Source organism: Hemiscyllium ocellatum, chromosome 36 (genome assembly GCF_020745735.1).
Source record: "Hemiscyllium ocellatum isolate sHemOce1 chromosome 36, sHemOce1.pat.X.cur, whole genome shotgun sequence".
Taxonomy (NCBI): Eukaryota; Metazoa; Chordata; class Chondrichthyes; order Orectolobiformes; family Hemiscylliidae; genus Hemiscyllium; species Hemiscyllium ocellatum.
In genome coordinates this window covers 43,435,106-43,459,333 of record NC_083436.1, presented here as the reverse complement: position 1 = coordinate 43,459,333, position 24,228 = coordinate 43,435,106, and the positions used below count along the sequence as shown (strand labels likewise).

The following is a 24,228-nucleotide window of genomic DNA, read 5'->3' as shown; positions in this document are numbered from 1 at the left end:
GACTCTACTACTACCACTGCTGGCAGTACATTCCCTCACCCCCACTCTCTGTGTAAAGAACCAACCTCTGACATCTCCCCTAAACCTTCCTCCAATCACCTTAAAATTATGCCCCCTCATGATAACTATTTCCACTGTGGGAAAAAATTTTCTAGCTATCCACTCTATCTATGCCTCATCATCTTGTCTACCTCTATCAAGTCACCTCTCATCCTTCTTCGCTCCAATGATAAAAGCCCTAGCTCTCTCAACCTTTCTTCATAAGACATGCCCTCCAGTCCAGGCAGCATCCTGGTAAATCTCCCCTGCACTCTCTCTAAAGCTTCCATATCCTTCCTATAATGAGGTGACCAGAACTGAACACAATATTCCCAATGTGGTCTAACCAGGGCTCTATAGAGCTGCAGCATAACCTCCCAGCTCTTAAATTCAGTCCCCCGCTAATGGGACTTTCTCAATGACCTTAGTTCAAACAAAGGACAACATTTCAAGAACAAAGAGAGAAATTGCTGGAAAAGCTCAGCACGTCTGGCAGCATCTGAGGAGAGAAATCAGACTTAACGTTTCAGATTGAGTAACCCTTCGTCTGAGGGGTCTGAAGTTCTGAAGGGTCACTGGAACCGGAACATTAACTTTGATTTCACTCCACAGATGCTGCCAGACCTGCTGAGCTTTTCCAGCAAATTCTGTCTTTGTTTCTGATTTACAGCATTTGCAGTTCTTTCTGTTTCATTTCGAAGTCAACACTTCATTATTGTAAACACCGGGTCTCTTGGTTCTCTGAGCATGTGTCCCTTTTCCCCTTTTCTTCAACTTTGACATTTGTTTTTCTGATCTAATTCTTTACATCAGATCGTAAGAAAAATATGCTGCATCTTCTGAAAATTCAGGAACTCGGCCCTCCAAAACAGTTGAGGCCTTTTTAAATTTTCAGACCGAAATTGATGGGTTTTTGTTCAGTGAGGGTTATGGGACCAGGCCAGTCCAGGAAGTTAAGATACAGTTGCGCTATGATCTAATTAAGATGCACAACCTCGATTAACCTCCTCCTGTTCCTGTTATCCACATTGCATCAGTTTGTTAATTATTCCAAATGTTCATTCCATGTCAGCAGTGCATTCCCAGTGCTTACCCACTCCATCTATCAATGAGCAGTCTCTGCCCAATTTACATAATACCCAAGCCCCAAACACCAGGCCTTGTTATTATATGGTCTGCTATTACACAGGCGACTGTCTGTGTGGAGTTTGTACATTCTGCCCATGTCTGCGCTGGTTTCCTCCGGGTGCCCCAGTTTCCTCCCACAATCCAAAGATATTCAGGTTATGTGAATTGGCCAAGCTAAATTGCCCATAATGTTCAGGGATGTGTAGGTTAGGTGCATTAGTCAGGGTAAATGTAGAGTAATAGGGTAGGGGAATGGGTCTGGGTGGGTTACCCTTCAGAGGGTCAGTGTGGACTTGTTCGGCCTGAACGCCTGTTTCCACACTGTAGGGATTCTATAGTACTACAGATACCAAACTATGGAATTCAATTTCTCTACAAGATTCAGCCTATTAAATTGCATGTTTGCTTGTATCTACATCACTGCTACTTTTCCTACTTATCTCTTTCATCCTCCTCTCCTCATCCTTCTTGAATGTTGATTCCTTGTGAAGATGTATGTCAAAGACTATGGTACCTCGTCCACCTGACTGCCTTCATTGGCGAGTCTAGAGACTGAGCAATTTCATTACAAGTGGCGTCAGATCCACTCCTGCAACTGTCTTCGCCCTTCGTCTGACACATAAAAGGGTAGAATTATTTAGAATTAGGTGCTCTTTGCCAGTCAGATGAATACTGTCTCAATTTAAGGGAAATGGTTGGTGCAGTGGTCAGTTGGCGAGATTAATAATCCAGAGGATAGACTTATGCAATTGAAAGTTACTTGCTGTGATGTTGACCATTAAACTGATAAGTGATTGTTGTAAAACCTCATCTGGTTCATGAGCACCTTAACATGTGACTCTAGAACAACATCATGTGGTTGACTCTAAACTGCCCCCTGGAATGGCCTTGTCAAGCTACTCAGTTCAAGGGTAATTAGAGCTTGGCTACAATTGGTTTTCATTAATTCACAGGACGTGGGCTTTACTGGCAGGGTCAGCATTCACCACGTATCTCTAATTGTCCTTGAGGTGATTGTGGTGAGCTGTTTTCTTGAACAACAGCAGTGCATGTTCCGTAGGTTTACCCACAATGTCATTTAGGAATAGAGTTCCAGGATTTTGACCCAGCAACATTGAAAGAATGGCAATATATTTCCAAGTCAGGGTGATGTGTGGCTCAGAGGGGAATTTACAAATGGCGGTGTTCCCATGTATTTGTGATTGAAGAAATACAATAAAATAGAATCCCTTCAGTCCAAGTCCACACCAGCCCTCCAAAGAGTAACCCATCTAGACTCATTCACCTACCCTATTACTCTATATTTACCCCTGATTAATGCACCTAACCTACAACTTCCTGAACACTATGGGCAATTTAATTTGGCCAATTCATCCAACCTGCACATGTTTGGATTATGGGAGGAAATTGGAGCACCCAGAGGACACCCATGCAGACACTGGGAGAATTATAAACTCCACACAAACAGTTGCCGAGACTGGGAACCTTGGTGAATTTCAGCAGTGCATCCTCTGGGTGGTACACACTGCTGCTACTGTACTGTACACTGGTGGGAGAGAGCGTAGATGCTTGTGGATGTGTTGCCAATCAAGTGGACTGCTTTGTCATGGTTGTCAAGGTCTTGAGTGTTGTTGGAGCTGAACCCATCCAGGCTTAGCTTCATCAGGTGGACAGGATTCAGGGAGTCAGGAGCTGAGTTGCTCCTTGCAGTATTCATAGTTTCTGACCTGCTTTTGTAACCACTGTATTTAAATGATTGTCCAAGTCAGTTTCTGGTCAGCAGTAATCCCCAGGATTTGCTTGTGGCACATATAGGCCAGTAAAAAGTGAGGTCTGCAGATGCTGGAGATCAGAGCTGAAAATGTGTTGCTGCTTAAAGCACAGCAGGTTAGGCAGCATCCAAGGAACAGGAAATTCAACGTTTTGGGCCAGAGCCCTTCTGATGAAGGGCTCTGGCCCGAAATGTTGAATTTCCTGTTCCTTGGATGCTGCCTAACCTGCTGTGCTTTAAGCAGCAACACATTTTCAGCACATATAGGCCAGACAGGATCAAACTTCCTAACCCAAAACATAGTGGCGAATCAAATGAGTCTTTACAACAAATGAACTGGTTCTGATGAAGAGTCAGTGGACTCAAAACATTAACTCTGTTTTCTTCCCAAGTTGCCAACCATGCCAAATCTAGAAATGCTGAGCTGTGCACTGCTCACCCATCCCCTTCACAAACTTAATTACAACAAAAAAACTGCATATGCTGGAGATCTGAAACAAAAAGAGAAATTACTGGAGAAGCTCAGCAGGTCTGTGGGGAGAAAGCAGAATTAACATTTCAAGTCCAATAACCCTTCTTCAAAACTTCATTCTCTTTGACTTTTGGAGCTGTGATTTTGTTCTGAGGTATTTACTGGTACTTGGTTGACTTGTGTTCCTCAAAGCCTCAGGCTCCCCAACAGACTGAAGATGTCAGGGCTAAGCTCTTGGCCACACACAGCCCTGACAAACTCTTTCAGGCAAAACGAAAATTCAATGCTGTCCAAGATTTAGACGCATCTCTTCATGAAGGGGAAATCGTGGCAGTGCTTGAGAAACAGGATCCCCTCGGGAGTGTGAACAGGTGGCTCATTGATACAGGAGGTGAGTGTTTCCAATTCCCATCACTCTACGTTGAGTTGAATTTTGCTGGTCTTTTAATATACTGCTGTTTACAGTCATAGAGATCTATAGCACAGAAAAAGGCACTTCAGTCCAATGTGTCCAAGCTGATGAAAAATTACCATCTATCTATTCTAATCCCGTTTTCAGGCACGTGGCCCATAGCCTTTTATTCCTTGACTTCACAACTGCACATCCAAATATGACTTAAACTTCTGAAGAGTTCTACAACTACTGCCTTTGCTAATCCACTCCATTGCTCTTCTTGTATGAGCGGTTGTGTTATGATCTCAGCTGATGTTACTCTTAGTCAAGACACATCGCAGACTGAAATCTCTCTTGATAGATCGTATTTCGTGTTTCTTTTGGAAAAGCAAGGTGGTCTCCCCCTGAAACACAAACATTCAATGTTCTGAATTTGACTTTAATGAAAAAGCATAAGTTTATTAAGCAAGCTATATTAAGATAGAATAGAACAAACCAGATAACTTACGTATATCTCAACTGTAATGATTTTGAAAATCACAGTAACACATAATGCTATTAATCCATAAAACACAAATCTCCGTATAGTACCCAAAAGCACCAATTGTACAGTACTGACACCAGAGTAAAATCACCACCTCTAGCATCTCTATAGGTAACTATGATTTTCACATCCAGTTTGCAAAATGTTCATTCACCTGAGCTTAAATGTTCTCAGCTTCAAATAATCTCTTCAGGTTTTTATTCAAACACTCCTGGTCTGAACTGTTACTGAACTCCTGGCCTTAAGGTAATCCATTTTTTTCTACGTTCTTCCTTACTCAAGAGCACTGCTTTACACATCCAACTTCATCCAAGACTTTTGCAGAACCATGCAAATTTGAAACTGCAAAGCAAACCTTTGTTTTTCAAGGTATGGGTGTTTTCCCTAAGCTTAAAAATGCCAGTCCCTGAAGTTAATATTTGAAATCTTAATGCAGTTATTTACCTTGCTTAGTAACAGACTTGGAGAAAGTGAGGACTGCAGATGCTGGAGAGTTGAAAAGTGTGGCACTGGAAAAGCACAGCAGGTCAGGCAGCATCTGAGGAGCAGGAGAGTTGACATATCAGGCATAAACCCTTCATCAGGAATATGGGGGCACAGGGGGCTGAGGGATAAAAGGGGAATGGGGTTGGGGGGAGGTAGGTGAGGGGTGAAAGTGATAGGGTGGAGCGGAGGGTGGGAAGGAAGATGGACAGATAGGACAGCTCAAGAGGGCCGTGCCGAGTTGGAGGGTTGGATCTGGGATAAGGTAGGGGGAGGGGAAATTTGGGAACTAGTGAAGTCAATGTTGATGCCATATGGCAGGTGACTTGGATTTGACAATGGTGGAGGCCGAGGATTTGCATGTCCTTGGGGGAGTGGGAAGGGGTGATAAAATGGTTGGCCATGGGATGGTGGGGTTTGGTTATTTGGTGTGTATGTCCCAAACTTTCCTAATATAAACAAAAAATCCATTAGCCCTGGAGGCTATTTCTCAATCTGTATAAGGCTGTTTAAAATAAATCATAATGGCTACAGAAACGCATGAAAGTTAATCATCAACCCCTTCAGACACGGAAAAACCAACATATCGCTAAACATAAAATGTAAAAATAGCTGATATTAAAATACAATCTATATAAATCGCACAGCCCTTCCATTACAATTGGATAAGACAAAACTACTCTCCATCACAGTGCAACCCGTATTGCATTGGAGTCATTGACATTTAATCATTATTGTTGAGTAATTTTATGTTGTTTGTGGGGTTTTTTTTGTATTGAGTTTTTGTTTTTAATTCACTCATGGGATGTAGGCGTCAGTAGCTTGCCTGCATTTATTGTCCATCCTTTACACATTCTGTGATGTTAAAATGAAAATGTAATCCTGTTCCTTAAACAAGCGGGGAAGACAGAAAACAGGAAACTACAAGCCAGTCGGTTTCACATCTGTCATAGGGCTATTGTTAAAAGATGTGATTGAAGTTGTTATAACAGGGACTTGAGATCACTGGAAGGTAATCAGGGAGGTTTAACATAGTTTTGAGGAAAGGAAATCCTTTCTCACCAAAATGACTGATGAGGAGCCAAATTTGTTAGTGAAACACAGACAGATAGGAAATTAAATTGTGAAGACCACTTAAGAAAGCTACAAAAAGATATAGATAGATTAAGTGAGCATAATTGTGAAATTCTCCATTTTGGCAAAAAGAATATAAACGAAACATATTATCTAAATGGTGAGAGGCTGCTGAGCTCAGTGTGATCTGAGTGTTCTAATGCAATCACAAAAGATTAGGCTTCAGACACAGTAATTATGAAAGGTAATGAATGTTATTGTTTATCGCAAGAGGAATTAAATACCATAAAACCATAGGAAATAGGAACAGGAGTAGGCCAATCGGCCCCTCGAACCTGGTCTGCCATTCACTAGAATCATGGCTTATCCAACTTTCCTAATGTACACTTCCCTGTCATTTTCCTATTTCCCTTGATTCCCTGACTGATCAAGAATCTCTCTCTCTCAGCCTTAAATATACACAAGGACTCTGCCCGCCCAGCTCTCCATGGCCAGGAGTTCCAAAGACTCACAACCCTCTGAGAGAAGAAATTCCTCCTCACCTTCATCGTAAATTATTCTGAGACTGTGCCCTCAGGTCCTAGACTGTCCCAAGAGGGGAAGCATCTCCTCAGCATTTATTGTGTCAATCCCCATAAGAAGCAAAATATGTTTCAATACAAAATACACAAATAGGGAGATTATGCCTCGGATAAACCGAGCCCTGGTGACACTCCATCAGGAGTGGCATGTGTACTATCACTCTCCTTATTTAAGGAACACTTGACAACAGTTCAGAGAAGGTTTGCCAGATTGATACTTGGAATGGGAGGGTTGTTTTATGAGGAAAGGTTGGGCAGGCTGGGCTGATATCTGCTGGCATTTATAAGAATTAGAGGTGACTTGATTAAAACATTTAAGATCCTGCTGGGTCTTGACAAGGTAGCTGTGGAGATGGTGCTTCCTCTTTTGGGAGAAGTTAGAACTATCACTGTTTAAAAAAAGACCCGGTAATTTTTTTTTCTCAGAATGTCATGAATCATTGGAGCTGTTTTTCTGAAAGCTAATGGAAGCAGAGTACTTGAATATGTTGAAGGCAGTGGTGGGTAGATTCTTGGTACACCAGGCAGTGAAAGGTTATTGGGTGTCAGCGGGAATGAGGAATTAACATTACAATCAGAGCAGCCATTGTTATTTTTGAATGGGAAACAGGCCCAAGGAACGGAACCACATATCCTACTACTTGTTCATATAACTCCAACTCAATCCCTGACTTATTCAAAACAAACTTTTCTTTTGAAATAACAAATAGAATTGTTCACAGAACAAGGCTGATGTTCTCTTTATTAAATTTGTGTCAACCATGATTAGCACTCCCAGCCCTGACCCTGGACGTTTGAGCCTTTATTAACCTGAGGAGAAAGTGAGGTCTGCAGATGCTGGAGATCAGAGCTGAAAATGTGTTGCTGGAAAAGCGCAGCAGGTCAGGCAGCATCCAAGGAGCCGGAGAATCGACGTTCCGGGCATAAGCCCTCCTTTAGGTTCCTGAAGAAGGGCTTATGCCCGAAACGTCGATTTTCCTGCTCCTTGGATGCTGCCTGACCTGCTGCGCTTTTCCAGCAACACATTTTCAGCTTTATTAACCTGAGGCCCAGTTTTGCTCTCCAGTAGAAACACAGGAATTCACAGTGCTGTTTCAATGCAGGGCAGACACACACGCACACACACAGACACAAACTCACACTCACTCTCTTTCTCACTCACACACACATTTTCTGTCTCTCACACACACATTTTCACTCTCTCTCTCACACACACACACTCTCTTTCACTCTCAAACAGTCATACACACATATGGATGTTGGTTGAAGGGTCAAGTGTCAAGTGAAATCAGAGCGCTTGGTTTGAAATCTGGGACAGACCAGGATCCAATATATTTTCAGCTCATTTGTTGCCGCTAGTTATTTGAAAGCACATGAAGGTTCAGCTGTCAGGACACAGCCAGCAACTGAAATAATGTGTGATGATAGTTAATGGATAAGTGTGAACTCCATCAGTAAGGAATTTTGCTGAATGAATTCTGTTGAAAAAATGTAACATAACATTGTAGGGTGAATAACTGTTTTTGATTCCATGTAGTGATGCAAGGTTATGTGTATTCCTCATTTCTGAGACCGTACAATCCTGCAACGGGCCAGAATGGAGTGTCCACAGATGGATCAGCGCTTGATGAAGATTTTGATGACATTAGCCTGTTTGTGTCTTCACCCTGTGGAGATACCAACAATGCAAGGAGTATGCACTTTAACGCCAACGACGATGAAAACCCTCTCTTCAACTCTCAGGAAGTGTCTACACCCGAGACATCATCCATTAATGGAAATGACGACACCTCAAGTGACTTAGAAGATCAGCAGGTAAAGTAGGGGAACTATTTACAAATTACCAGGCAGTGCTAACCTTTGGCTGTTGTTACTGTTTCGCTCTTCCCTGGCCACACGCCATGAACATGGCGTCCACATTCCCTGAATCTATACCATTTTATGAGGTTTTTTGTGGTTTGCTGACATAAAAGTCACAAATTACTGTTGGTATTCATTTCCGTTGTTCCACTTTCGTTGTCGTGTCAGATGCTGACACACTGGTAGCATTTTTTTTTAACATCTGGGTCAAAAGTCATAGATTTGAAACTCTGTTATTCGGAGAAGACCCAGGGGTTTGTTCAGGCTAATGTTTATTCCCTGTCACAGTGTCAGCCCTTCACTTGCTGTGAAGCCTTTGGGATATCCCAAGACCATGAAAGCTTTTTTTTTTGTTTTTAACCGGAAGATGAAATATTTAATTGGCTCCTTGTGTCACTGCACTGGCTGCAAATTGCCAGCTGTGTTTGCCCAGGGCTCGAAAGAAATCATTTGGCTGTGAAATACTTTGCATTGTTTTGTGGACTTAAAACAGTAATGGGCAAACCTATTGGTGTAAGGGTCACATTGGGAATGGAAATTGTAGGGCAGGCCATCTGGGCTCAAGAATCAAACAATCCCAGTTTAACCGGGGATGACATATCACACTGCTTCACGAGAGTCAAAGAGATGTACAGCAAGAAAACAGACCCTTCGGTCCAGTGTGTCCAGACAGACCAGATATCCCAATCTAATCTAGTCCCTTTTGCCAGCACCTGGCCCATATCCCACTACACCCTCACTATTCCATCTACCCATCCAGATGCCTTTTAAATGCTGTAATTGTACCAGCCTCCACCACTTCCTCTGTCAGCTTGTTCCACACACACACAACACCCTCTACGTGTTAAAGTTGCCCTTTTAAATCTTTCCCCTCTCACCCTAAACCTATGTCCTCTAGTTCTGGACTCCCCCAACCCTAGGGAAAAGACTTTGTCTATTTAACCTATCCGTGATTTTATAAACCTATATAAACCTGAAACCTCAAACTCAGTAACATCCTTAACACTTGATGAAAACTAAAGCCTGGGATTGGCTTTCGAAAGGTGTTTGCTGGTGACCCCCAGACAATTCAGGGAACTTCAGCAACTTAGAAGGTTAGCAGCAGTTTTCTATAAATATAAACAGCGATTGCTGAAAATAGATAAAACTATGCATGCTAATAATAATGACCTGTAGCAAACGTAATACTGAGTGAGAGAGTTCTCTGATCGAATGGTTGTTATAGCTTACCTCTTGCATTGGTGTGACCTGTCTGAATCCACTTTCTTCATCGTCATTCTATCCCTAGAACTTCATTTAATTATACACTTTCTCCTTGAAATAAAGAAAGTCCTGCTCAGGAAGCACATGAACATGCAAATTAAGGGAAGGAGTAGATTACTCAGCCCCCAAGAGGCGACTCCACTATTCCGTAAGATTGTGGCTGATCTGATCCCTTTATATTCCCATCACTTCCTCAAATTGCACGCCAATACACAAATATTGGGGCATCTCCACCTGTTTCACTGCACTTCTGCAAAATGTGAGCAGTTCCTCCCTTGCAGTCATTCCCACGGATGTAGGTCTGTGATATTTCCAACACCCAGCCGATTAAGTGTTCCATGCCCTCACTGCACTGCAACTGATACGGGAATTGTAGTTCCTGTGCATTCAATCTACATCTGCCATCTGCTGCTGAGATTTGCAGCCCCAAATCCTTCCTGACATTTCTCGGCACTCTCACCTTTACCCTGCTTGGTGTCCTTTTGAGTGTCACGTTGCTCCTTAACGTTACGGAGAACAATAGATAGTACACCCACTTTTGACGCTGGACCCAGGTTCAGACATGATGAAGAATTGGCCACCATTGTCTTTTCTGGACATACGCTATTTATGATCCCAGGTGATGGTAATACTGGACAAGTCAGATCCCAGAGTGAAACCTGACTTAATTGATCATAAGTTTATGTTTGCAATTTGGTTACTGTGGCAACTAGTCACTGAGCATATTCACAAGAGGCTATCAATGTACTTTTAACAAAAGAAAAGTTTATTACACAAATGAAAAAAAATGCTATTCATTCGAAAGATATGTGTAAACTGCAAAAGATTCCCAGCAATGTCCGTTACAAGCATTTTCCCCAAGTAAAAGTATCACTTCTGCCTTTGCTCTTTGATTTCTTCCTCAATTAGAATCAAAGAATCACACAGTGCGGAAGAGGCCCTTTGACCCATCGAATCTGTACTGCCTGAAATATGCTGCTGTGTGCATGAACCCCAGTATCCTGCACTGAGCCCGTAGCCTGGAACGTTAAGACGTTTCGAGTGCTCATCCACGTAGGTTTTAAAGGTTGTGAGGTTCCCTGCCTCAACTCTCCCCCAGTAATGCGTCCCATTCTGTAACCACTCTCTGGGTGAAAAGGCTCTTCCTCCAATCTCCTGTAAACCACCTGTCTTTCACTTTATACTCATGTCCCCTTAGTTTTGATTCTTCAAACCAGGGGAACAGCTGCTTTCTATTCACCCTGTCCATTTCTCTCGTAATCGTAGATCTCTCTATCAGGTTCCCTCAACCCTCTCTGCTCTGAAGAAAGTAATGTGAGCTTATCCAGCCTCTCTTCAGTGCTGAAAGGATGGCTCAGTGCTCCAATTTTCTCCAACAATCCAGCGATGTGCAGGTTAGCTAAATTGGTCAAGCTAAATTGCCAATCATGTTCAGGGCTGTGTTGGCTGGGTGCATTAGTCGGGGTAAATATAGGACAGTGGGTTGGGTGGGTTGCTCTTCAAAGGATCAGTGTGGACTTATTGGGTCAAAGGGCCAGTTTCCGCTCTGCAGGGATTCTATGATTCAATGAAATCCTCCATACCAGACAACATCCTTCTGAATTTCCTCTGCACCCCGGCTAGTGTAACTACTGACATAGTCCCTTTGAGCTTCTGCACATTTACAGGATATGATTCTCTGCTGTTGTTTTTCTCTCTGTGTCTCTGAGATGCACAGACATAAACTAATTCACTAAATATTTGTACAAACCTTGGGGCTTTTTCCAGCCCTGTCTACTTGAACTGCCAAAACAGTTTAAGATGTATTTCCACTTCTGAAATTGCCTTTCTGCTGGTGTGGACCTTCTGTTTTGAACAGATCCGTTTCTGGCCCCTCTCCAGCTGTTTCCCTCTGGGTCGTAATTCTTAATTTAGTAAACACTTCAGCAGTTAGCTTAAATCTCACGATGTCTTGCGTTGGCTGCTTTGACCTGGTGATACAAAAAATGAGATTCTGACTGATTTTTAAAAGAAAAACCTTCACAAAATTGAAAATACAAAACCCCAGTTACCTCAACTTTAGAACCCAAGTCTGGAATAATAAAATAATAATATGCTATTTTATACGTCATCATAGGAAGCAGTAATTGAGGTTATTATTGATGTTAGAGGATGATGTAAAATCAGAAGATTTTGCCGCAGCTCTGAGGCATCCATTGCAGGCTCATATGAATTGTGGGAAATGAATGACTGCCCTTTTAATATTGTGCCTGCACCTTTGACCTATCTGCCCATACTGTGTAATTAGCTGTGCTCCTCCACCACACATAACTAATTGGTGCGTCACCATGTGTTTGAATACAAACAGTAGCCTTGGAAGGGTTACTGACGTCCTGTCTCACTGCCGACCAGATCAGCAAGACCAGGGATTCCTCCCTGATTCTAATGAGTTAGACACTGACCTTACTCTGTGAGACCCAGAATCAAATGCAGGTCAGAATCTTATTCAGTCTGAATGGTCAGTAAGGCGGCCAAATTGTGGAGCTGCAGGAGATGGGGGAGATACTAAACGAGTATTTTGTATCTGTATGTACTGTGGAAAAGGACATGGAAGATAAAGAATGTAGGGAAATAGATGGTGACATCTTGAAAAATGTTGCTATTACAGAGGAGGAAGTGCTGGATGTCTTGAAATGCATAAAAGTGGATAAATTCCCAAGACCCCAAGTCAGGTGTACCCTAGAATTCTGTGGGAAGCTAGGGAAGTGATTGCTGGATCCCTTGCTGAGATATTTGTATCATCGATAGTGACAGGTGAGGTGCCAGAAGACTGGAGATTGGCTAATGTGGTGCCACTGTTTAAGAAGGGCGGTAAGGACAAGCCAGGGAACTATAGACCAGTGAGCCTGACCTCAGTGGTGGGCAAGTTGTTGGAGGGAATCCTAAAGGACAGGATGTACATATATTTGGAAAGGCAAGGACTGACTAAGGACTCCGCCACATCTGCTCCCAGGAGGACCAGTTCCAATACCGAACAACCCAGATGGCCTCCTTCTTCAAAGACCACAATTTTCCCACAGACGTGGTTGACGATGCCCTCCACCGCATCTCCTTCACTTCCCGCTCCTCTGCCCTTGAGCCCCGCCCCTCCAATCGCCACCAGGACAGAACCCCACTGGTCCACACCTACCACCCCACCAACCTCCATATACATCGTATCATCCGTCGTCATTTCTGCCACCTCCAAACAGACCCCACCACCAGGGATACTCCCCTCCCCTATCAGCGTTCCGAAAAGACCACTCCCTCTGTGATACCCTCATCAGGTCCTCACCCCCCACCAACCCAACCTCCACTCCCGGCACCTTCCCCTGCAACCGCAAGAAATGCAAAACTTGCACCCACATCTCCCCTCTCACTTCCCTCCAAGGCCCCAAGGGATCCTTCCAAATCCGCCACAAATTCACCTGCACCTCCACACACATCACCTATTGCATCCGCTGCACCCGATGTGGCCTCCTCTATATCGGGGAGACAGGCCGCCTACTTGCGGAACGTTTCAGTGAACACCGCTGGGACACCCGGACCAACCAACCCAACCACCCCATGGCTCAACACTTCAACTCCCCCTCCCACTCCACCAAGGACATGCAGGTCCTTGGACTCCTCCATTGCCAGACCATTGCAACACAACGGCTGGAGGAAGAGCGCCTCATCTTCTGCCTAGGAACCCTCCAACCACAAGGGATGAACTCAGATTTCTCCAGTTTCCTCATTTCCCCTCCCCCCACCTTGTCTCAGTCCCAACCCTCGGACTCGGCACCGCCCTCCTAACCTGCAATCTTCTTCCTGACCTCTCCGCCCCCACCCCCACTCCGGCCTATCACCCTCACCTTAACCTCCTTCCAGCTATCGCATTTCCAATGCCCCTCCCCCAAGTCCCTCCTCCCTACCTTTTATCACTCTCCTCATTCCTGAAGAAGGGCTCATGCCCGAAATGTTGATTCTCCTGCTCCTTGGATGCTGCCTGGCCTGCTGCGCTTTTCCAGCAACACATTTTCAGCTCTGATTAAGGAGAGTCAACATGTCTTTGTGCGTGGGAAATCATGTCTCACAAACCTGATTGAGTTTTTTGAAGAAGAACAAAGTGGATTGATGAGGGTAGAGTGGTGGATGTGATCTATATGGACTTCAGTAAGGCATTCCCCATGAGAGACTGATTAGCAAGGTTAGATCTCATGGAGTACAGGGAAAACTAGCCATTTAGATACAAAACTGGCTCAACGGTAGAAGACAGAGGGTTGTTTTTCAGACTGGAGGCCTGTAACCACTGTAGTGCCACAAGGATCGGTGTTGCGTCCACTACTTTTTGTTATTTATGTAAATGATTTGGATATGAGCAGGTATAGTTAGTAAGTTTGCAGATGACACCAAAATTGGAGGTGTAATGGACAGCAACGGGGGTTACCTCAGATTACAATGAGATCTTGATCAGATGGGCCAATGGGCTAAGGAGTGGCAGATGGAGTTTAATTTAGATAAATATTGGAATATTGCGTGTAGTTCTGGTCTCCTTCCTATTGGAAAGACGTTGTGAAACTTGAAAGAGTTCAGAAAAGATTTACAAGGATGTTGTCAGGGTTGGAGGATTTGAGCTACAGGGAGAGGCTGAACAGGATGGGGCTGTTTTCCTTGGAGCGTCGGAGGCTGAGGGGTGACCTTATAGAGGTTTACAAAATTATGAAGGGCATGGATAGGATAAATAGACAAAATCTTTTCCTCGGGGTGGGGGAGTCCAGAACTAGAGGGCAGGTGGGAGTAGATTGGGTTGGGATATCTAGTCGGCATGGACGTGTTTGACTGAAGGGTCTGTTTCCATGCTGTACATCTCTACGATTCTATGACTCTGTTGCATGTGGATATACTCTGGTCACACCTGTTCATAATTTGAATCTTTGTTCAAGTGAGTTCTGCATGGCAAAAGGGTGGCACGTTGGCACAGTGGTTAGGACTGCTGCCTCACAGTGCCAGGGACCCGAGTTTGATTCCAGCCTCAGGCAACTGTCAGTGTAGAGTTTGCACATTCTCCCTTTGTCTGTGTGGGTTTCCTCCGGGTGCTCTGGTTTCCTCCCATAATCCAAAGAAGCGCAGGTTAGGGTGGATTGGCCATGCTAAATTCAGGATGTTCAGGATGTGCAGGCAAGGTCGTTAGCCATGGGAATGCAGGGTTACAGGGATGTGGTGGGTCTGGGTGGGATGCTGTTAGGAGGGTCATTGTGGATTTAATGGGCTGAATGGCCTGCTCCCACACTGTAGGGATTCTATGATTTCTCTTGAATTGCTTAACTTAAATATTTTTTGAGCAGAATTAACAGTAAAGATGAGATTGTAATTCTTAAGAAAGATGGCACATGCTGGGGCTCTTTTCTCTACAACTGGGGTAAGTTTATTGAAGGGTCTTCAGAAAGCAATGGAGGAAAATGCTGATCAGGATTGAGTGAGCCTGCGTGTGTAGCATGGATCAGTTCAGTTGAATGACCCATTCTTGTGTTGTAGGTTAATGTATCCACAGACAGGACATTGTACAAACCACTTTTCCCAGTGATATGCCTGTTATGGTTTTTGTGATGCTTAGCGTTTTGTCTTTTGCAGATCTTTTATGCTGTTTATCCTTTTGAAGCAAGGAGTAAACATGAACTCAGCCTACAAGAATACGAACGAGTGACAATTGTGAAATCCAGTGACTTGAGTGGGAACCCAGATTGGTGGTTGGCAGAAGTTAAAGGGAAGCGGGGATATGTCCCTGCGAACTATCTGGGAAGGATGACCTACGCATGAAGGCTCAACTTGTGACAACCTTTAAAGAAACTCTTGGGTGGAAAGCCATGTTCTTGTAGCTGCTTTCCAAGTTTACTAGATCATAGTAAAAAGCGTTGAAGTTTGCTTTTTTTCTCCTTCTCTCTTGGGCATTGCCAGCTGGCCAGTGTTTATCGCCCGTCCCTACCTGCCTTTGAACTAAGTGGCTTATTCAGCCATTTCAGAGGGCAGTTGAAAGTCAACCACACTGCTGTTGGTCTGAAATCACACGTAGGTGAGAGCGAGTGAGGGTAACACATTTCCTTCCCTGAAGTGAGGCAGATGGATTTTTTTTCCCCCAACAATCAGCAATAGATTTCATGGTTGTCAGTAGATTTTTAATCCCAGATCCTTAGGTTAAAACTTAAATTCAAATTCCACCATCTGCCATGATGGGATTCCATCCTGGGTCCCGAGACCCTTAGTTGAGTTTCTGGATTAATAGTCTAGTGATAATACCACTTCGCCACAGCCTCCTGGATGCAGAGATGTGAAGGATTGTAACAAGAAGACATGGCTACAGATACCTGGTCTGGGTCACAGTAGTCTGTACTGATAGCTATGATTGAATATAATCACACATCTTTCTGTTCCACTGGGTCCAAGGCACATGGTCTCTGTGTTTACAAACTTTCAAATGCTTTGCAATCAAATGAAGGGTATTTAACTTATCATGAAGGATATGAAATTATTAGCACGTCGCAACTTTGTATGGGATTGTAGCCCCATGTTTGTGTGTGTACATGTGTTTGTGTGTGTACATGTGTTTGAGAAGGAAATGAACTCAACTAAGGGAAATGGAAAAACACTTTCTTCCAGTCTAATGACCAAAGACCACATTAATGTATGTTCTTGAGACCGAAAGATACACATTACTATTAAACATTACTCCTGTGGAGTAAATGATTTTAAATTAAAGTTGAAAAACATGAATTTGCAAATATTTTTGCAAGATCCATATGTAAAATGATGCAGTTCAGACAGAGATCTTTAAGCCTAAGTACTTTTAGAAAGAAATATATTTGTGTCACTTGTATCACAGCTGACAGAACAGGGAAAGCCAGATAAACCGCATTGTGTCCCAGTGACAGGAATTAATGCATTCATTATGGGTCTGATGCACTTTGGAGAATTTTAGGGTGGAAGTCCAGAGCTTTGAAATCAATGATTATTAAATTCAGAGCACCAAGTGCCAGGTGCACAGACGTCCATGCTTGTTTGGTTGGCATTACCTGACACAAAGAAAGCTTGGCGATGAACTCCATCTCTGGAAATGGAATCCTACAAAGCAAATGGTTAATGTTTGTAATGGGATAAACGTGGCTTGTTCGATCTCCTTCACAATGTCCAAAAATCACTGAATTATTACAGAACAGAAAGATGCCATTCAGCCCATCATGTCTGCAAAAGCTCATTAATGAGCATTGGACCTTTTGCCCACTCCTGCTATCTCCACAATCCTGCACACTCTTCTCCTTCAAATAGTAGTCCAATTCCCTCTTGAAAAGCTCAGTTTAACGGTCTCTATTACATTTTCAGGGACTGCATTACAAATCTTAACCATCTGCTGAATTTTTTGGCATTTACCTTAAATGTTTTGGAGGTGGGCCAGGTCAGTTTTCTGCATGGCTGGTTGGTGATGTTCAGTGGTGCCAATAACGCGGGTTCAATTCCTGTGCTAGCTGAGGCTACCATGAAGGATTCTCTTCCTCAACCTCTCCCCTCACCCAGAGGCATGGGGACCCTCAGATTAAGACCATAAGAAATAAGATTGGAAGTAAGGCCATTCGGCCCATCGAGTCCATTCTGCCATTCAATCATGGCTGATGGGCATTTCGACACCACTTACCCGCACTTTCTCCGTATACCTTAATTCCTTTGTGAGATTAAGAATATATCAATCTCAGATTAAACCACCAGCAGGCATTTTCCTCTAATGAGAGAGTAGCCCTGTCGTCCAGTAAATCTGTGGTGACTTTACCTTTTAAATGAAATCTCGAGTTGTGCTAAACACAGGGTTCCCCAACCCTCTGGAAAGAGCAGGAATGTTGTTTTGTCTTTGGGGCAAATCCCTTGTGTCATGATCAGAAAGGTTGTTTTCTGCACAAGTCCATGCAACAAAAAAAAAACCAAAGAGGCAAACTGTCTGATTTTACGGCTTAAATCCTTTCTTGACCTCACCTCTCCCTATCTCCAGACTTAAAGCCATCTGAGACCTGTTCCAACTCTGGCCATTTGCACAATTAATACTTCTCCAACATTGCTGGCTGAGCATTCAACTGCTGGGCTGGATCCTAAGCTCTGGAATTCTCCCGAAATCTCTCCGCCTCTCTCAGCTCCTTTACGGTGCTCTTTTAAAACATAGGCCATTGACCCAGTATCTCTTTATTGTTGCTCCGTGACAATTTCATTTTGAGAAGCACTTTCAGACATTTTACCATGATAAAGGCTCTATATACATGCAAACTGTTGTTATTGTTGTCTATTGAACTTGAAACCAATAACTAACATCAGAAGAACGATCATCAGAAAAATCCTTCTGGCTCCTAAATCTCTCCAGCAAAGAAACCTACCAACAGGATCTGATCTGATCCACTGCAGTCCCAGTGGATCCTAATAGTAACAGCAAATTACTGTAGATGCTGGAATCTGTACTGAAAAAGAAGTGCTGGAGATCACAGTGGGTCAGGCAGCATCCATGGAGAGAGAGCAAGCTAACGTTTCCACTCTAAATAACTATTCATTAGAGTTCGGACTCGAACGTTAGCTTGCTTTCTATACATTGGGTCCCACTGTGATCTCCAGCATTTTTTGTTTTTGATTCTAATAGTAACCTCTGAAGTGGCCTTGAACGCTGTTAGATGTTAAAACAATACTTAGAAAACAAGACCCTGGTCAGCAGGGTCACTCCCATTGAAAGTTAACAATTCAGTTCTGAGCCATATTAACTAAAGGTTCATATTTATTGTTGAATTAAGCTGCTTTATAACCTTATTTTTCATCTAATTTGTTTTGTTTCAAATCCTGAACTATCATCATTCCCAGACAGTTGTAATTATGACAAACAGGAATATTTCTGAAATTCTGACATGAAGTCTGGTGCTTTATACTTATTTTCCAGTATTGATGACTAACTCACCCTTTGGAACATTTAGGTGAATTAGGCATTAAAATAGAATTGATACTCAAAAGCAACTGATTGTCAGGTAACTGGATCTCCATGTGCCAACTCTTTTAAGCCATTAAATTATGACAGTTTTCTGCTAGTCTCTGATTTTTTTTCAGAAATGTTGCTTTTTTTCTATATAAATGTTTTATAAAAGTTTTAAGCAGTTTTTCAGAATGTATTTTATCACAGTGAGCCTGATGTAATATAAATTGCACACTAGTTGCAGACATATACAATGAAGGTCACAAAGTTGTACAGTTCGAGATGATAGGTTGGTGTGCTTTGTGAGAGGACTGAAATGATCTCAGGTAAGGTAGCACAGTGTGTATGTGCTTGTGTGTACACATCTCAGGTTTGTGTATCTCTCCCACCATATAATGCACAGAAGGTTTTTCACTGGAGCAGAGTGGAACATTATTCTGCCTGTGCTTGAGCAGGAGGAGATGTTTGAGAAAGTTTAAATGATGCATCACAACTGCAAGTCACATTTCCAATGTACCCTAATCCAGTGAGGAATCCATAGGGGTTTGTCAAACAGTTCCCATTCACCATCGAATTGCTTGTTATGGCCACAAACTGAATCCATGGAGTACGGACTAATGCAAGCAATCTTCCTGTTTGGTCAATAATCATTAATCCCACCACCTAACACATTGCAGTTCCATTAAAAGATTCAACCAATCATGGGACCATAAATGAATTTGATCTTCATAACTCCGAAGAGTAGTTTTCGATGATAGAGTGCACAGAAGGAATGTTTGTTGGCTTTGATATTTGCACATTTTCAATCTGTCTGGCATTTTTCTTGTGGAAATGTGATATTATTTCTTTCAGCATTTTAAACATTTGATGCAATTGTTGCTTTTCCTGTGAAGGAATGCAATTTACCTTACCAGACTTTACGATTGATTGGATGAATTTACACATACATTGTTTGATTCATGATTTGTACCTAACTTTCTGAATTAACTTGCACTATAAAATGATTATTTTTTTTTCCCACTGCTTTGGTGTGGAGTTTCATTAAGCTGGTGGGAAGGGTAAAAATGCCTGGCTATGAGAAAGAGATTTTAAGTTCTCATTGCAGAGCTAAGTTAACAAGGAGAATACATGAAGCTGCATTAGAACATTATTCCAACGAGCCCCACCACACACTGCAGCACAGAGGAACTACTCAGAGCAGAGGAAAATCACCTATACAGTGTATTCAAAAAGAATGGTACTCAACGAACACAGTCTGCCGATTTCTGAGCAACAAACCCAAACAAGCAGGCAAAACACCTCCAGAAACCCTCGCCACTCTCCCCTAATCAAAGACATCTCGGAAATGACAGCCAGACTACTCCGACCCCTTGGCATCATGGTAGCCCACAAACCCACCAACACACTAAAACAGCAGCTAATTAACTTGAAGGGCCCTATACAGACAATGAGCAAAACAATGTCATTTACAAAATACTGTGCAAGGTCTGTAACAAACACTACATTGGACAAACAGGAAGAAAACTAGCCACCAGGATACATGAACATCAACTAACCACAAAAAGAAATGACCTTCTCTCACTAGTATCTTTACGTACAGATAAGGAAGGACATCACTTCGACTGGGAGAACACATCCATCCCAGGACAAGCCAACAGAGACATGTGCGAGAATTCTGAGAAGCATGGCATTCCAACTGGAACTCTATCAACAAACACATTTACCACCTCCTGAGAAAAAGAATAGGAAATTACATCGCCATAGGAAATGACATCACAAACCCAAGGAAACCTGAACACATAAAAGGTCGGCCATACCACCAGTGCTTCAGCCGGGGGCTCACTGATGATGTTGCCTAGTATGGTAACAAAAATCTGAAACCGAACCTTCCAGCTCAGTGAGGAACCTACATCCAGAACCTCAACCTGAGCTACAATTCCTCTCAAAACTCAAGAATGAATGAAAAATTTAACCACATAAACAAACTACCCACCTCAGGCAATTTTTCTTCTTCTTCAAAAGGATTGAACTCATAGCAGACTTGAATACACCAAGACAAAGGTTACAACACTTTGGCTTGAAGTAGTCCATAGCTACATCCAGCTCAGCTGAAAAGAAAATCTAAACAACTTTGAGATCATTTAAAGCCAGTGCTTTGTTGAAGGGAAATTTGAGCAACTGAATCCACAGAATTATCCAGAGCAGTAGACTCATTCTGTTGTGACCATTCTAATCTCTCTGTGCTATCTAACTCCTGGATCTGACAGCATCAATTAACATCACATCAGAAGGTCCATTTTGCCCATAGTGCCAAAGCTGGTTTTTGAGGAGCAGTGTTGTTAGTTCCCAGTTCTTACCCTATCATTCTGCAATTTATTTTTCCTTTTAAATATTTTTACCCAATTCTCTTTTGAATGTTGCTATTGAATCTGCTACACTTTCAGACATTACATTCCAAATCAAAAAAATCCCCACCTCCTTGCATTAGTTGCAATTTGTAATATCTTTTCTGATTCAGAAAAGCTTCAGACTTTTCATCTGTGATTTTTTATTTATATAGTCAATTATTCAGTGATGTAAATATTCTAGTGATATAAATATGTCATTGGCCATTGCACATCCCTCCTATATTCCTAATCTAGCATATTGTTCTGGGTAGACAGCTAGAAAATAACATGGCTTCTTCAAAGTTTTAACATCACAATGGTCAATGTCTTTTTAGTAAACTCTTCTGTATATTGCTGAGAAAAAGATACATTTTGTCAAAGCTTTTTGTCTTGCATTTAACAGGATGATTCACAAGAATACTAATTCAAATGGCAAAGCAACATCAAAACTGAATGAGAGTAGAATGCTAATTGGTTGGTAAATTATCTGATTGTTAAAGGTGTTAGACAGAACATATGAGCAGAACTAGACCATTAGACACATCAAGCCTGCTCCACCATTCACTATGATCAATAGTCAGTTCCCACTTTTCCTCCATTTCTTTTGATCCCTTTAGCTCCAAGTGCAACATCCAATTTCTTAGAGTCATAGAGATGTAGAGCAGGGAAACAGACCCTTCGGTCTAACTCGTCCATGCCAACCAGATATCCTAAACTAATCTAGTCCCACCTGCCAGCACCTGGCCCATATCCCTCTAAACCCCTCCTATTCATATACCCATCCAGATGCCTTTTAAATGTTATAATTGTACCAGCCTCCATCACTTCCTCTGGCAGCTCATTCCATACACGCATCATCCTTTGTGTGAAAAAGTTGCCCCTTAGTTCCATTTAAATCTTTCCCTTCCCACCTTAAACTTGTGCACTCTAGTTTTGGACTCTGCTACCCTGGGGAAAAGACCTTGACTAATCACATTAACAAAGCTCATTATGATTTTATAAACCTCCATAAGGTCACCCTTCAGTCTCCGATGCTCCAGGGAAAGTAGCCCCAGTCTATTCGGCCTCTCCTTACATCTCAAACCCTGCAACCCTGGTAACATCCTGCAACATCTTTTCTGAACCCTTTCAAGTTTAACATCTTTCCTGTTGCCTGGAGAAAGAATTGAACGCAGTGTTCCAAATGTGGCCTAACCAATGTCTGTACAGCTTGAAATCATAATGTTTAGACCTAGATTGTTTTCTCAATAGCAAATTTCACAGGCTCACTACTGTTTCAGTGAAGATATTTCTCCTCATCTCAGTCCTGAATGAATTACCCCATATCCTTAGAATGTGAGCACTAGTTCTGGATTCACCAGTCATCAGAATATGCTTCTTGTGTTTACACTGTGTAGTCCTCTGAGAATTTTATACATCTTCATGAGCTTCCCCCTTCATTCTTCTGAACTCCAGTGAATATAATCTAAACTAATTCAACATCTCCTCATACATCAGTCCCACCCTCACACACTGTATTGCAAAAACATCTTTCCTCAGATAAGAAGACCAATACTGTGGGTGTAGTCTCATTATGGCTGTGTACAATTGCAGCAAAACATCCCTAACCAAATCACTCCCATTGAGAAGGTACCAATTAATGATGATTGACAGTTAACAGCCAGGCTTTGTTTAAATTTTAAACCAGGCAGTGACTCTCATTGATCAAGCCACTGCTCTGACAACCAGCAAATGGCTGTCACTTATTTTTTTTTAGATGAAATAGAGTGTGTGTGTGTGGTATTCTTACTGTCACAAATAACCAGGCCTATTTTATGAATGTGTATAGCTTCAAGTGCACACAGGTGCACCACACTGCAAGCTGAAGTGACAATCGGAAACTAATGCACTCAGAGTTAACCATTTATGTGGTCCAATTGCAGAATCACATCCAATATTGAAGATAGTTGTGGTTTTTGAGAACACGGTCTGATTGGGTACCAGTGGTACCTTGTTTGCTGCAACCAGCTAAAAGAATATGCTGTTTAATACTTCCACAGCTGTTGTAATTGTGTTGCAGGTTGGTCCATCCTCATTAATCTATTGTAGACAGTAGGTGCAACATGCTGAAAATGTGTTGCTGGAAAAGCGCAGCAGGTCAGGCAGCATCCAAGGAACAGGAGATTCGACGTTTCGGGCATAAGCCCTTCCTCAGGAATGAGGAAAGTGTGTCCAGCAGGCTAAGATATAAGGTAGGGAGGAGGGGCAATGGAGATGTGATAAGTGGAAGGAGGTCAAGGTGAGGGTGATAGGCCAGAGTGGGGTGGGGTGGGGTGGGGTGGGGGTGGAGAGGTCAGGAAGAAGATTGCAGATTAGGAAGGCGGTGCTGAGTTCGAGGGATTTGACTGAGACAAGGTGGGGGGAGGGGAAATGAGGAAACTGGAGAAATCTGAGTTCATCCCTTGTGGTTGGAGGGTTCCTAGGCGGAAGATGAGGCGCTCTTCCTCCAACCGTCGTGTTGTTATGGTCTGGCGGTGGAGGTGTCCAAGGACCTGCATGACCTTGGTGGAGTGGGAGGGGGAGTTGAAGTGTTGAGCCACGGGGTGGTTGGGTTGGTTGGTCCGGGTGTCCCAGAGGTGTTCTCTGAAACATTCCGCAAGTAGGCGGCCTGTCTCCCCAATATAGAGGAGGCCACATCGGGTGCAGCGGATGCAATAGATGATGTGTGTGGAGGTGCAGGTGAATTTGTGGCGGATATTGAAGAATCCCTTGGGGCCTTGGAGAGAAGTAAGGGAGGAGGTGTGGGCGCAAGTTTTGCATTTCTTGCGGTTGCAGGGGAAGGTGCCGGGAGTGGAGGTTGGGTTGGTGGGGAGTGTGGACCTGACGAGGGAGTCACGGAGGGAGTGGTCTTTTCGGAACACTGATAGGGGAGGGGAGGGAAATATATCCCTGGTGGTGGGGTCCGTTTGGAGGTGGCGGAAATGACGGCGGATGATACGCTGTATATGGAGGTTGGTGGGGTGGTAGGTGAGGACCAGTGGGGTTCTGTCCTGGTGGCGGTTGGAAGGGCGGGGCTCAAGGGCGGAGGAGCGGGAAGTGGAGGAGATGCGGTGGAAGGCATCGTCGATCACGTCTGGGGGGAATCTGTGGTCCTTGAAGAAGGAGGCCATCTGGGTGTACGTTATTAGAACTGGTCCTCCTGGGAGCAGATGCGGTGGAGACGAAGGAATTGGGAATATGGGATGGCATTTTTACAGGGGGCAGGGT

The 24,228-nt window shown here is 43.2% G+C and overlaps 1 protein-coding gene across 1 annotated transcript in view; it reads left to right on the top strand.

Moving 5' to 3' along the window:
* The window catches only part of arhgef38 (Rho guanine nucleotide exchange factor (GEF) 38), a 99,506-nt gene extending 80,049 nt beyond the window's left edge, over window positions 1–19,457 (top strand). Inside the window, exons 12-14 of the mRNA XM_060851623.1 lie at window positions 3,603–3,801; window positions 8,024–8,301; window positions 15,241–19,457. Of these exons, the coding sequence (XP_060707606.1) occupies window positions 3,603–3,801; window positions 8,024–8,301; window positions 15,241–15,426 (663 nt within the window). The 3' untranslated portion in view covers window positions 15,427–19,457. The remainder of the gene's footprint in view (window positions 1–3,602; window positions 3,802–8,023; window positions 8,302–15,240) is intronic.
* The last annotated feature ends 4,771 nt before the right edge of the window (window positions 19,458–24,228 follow it).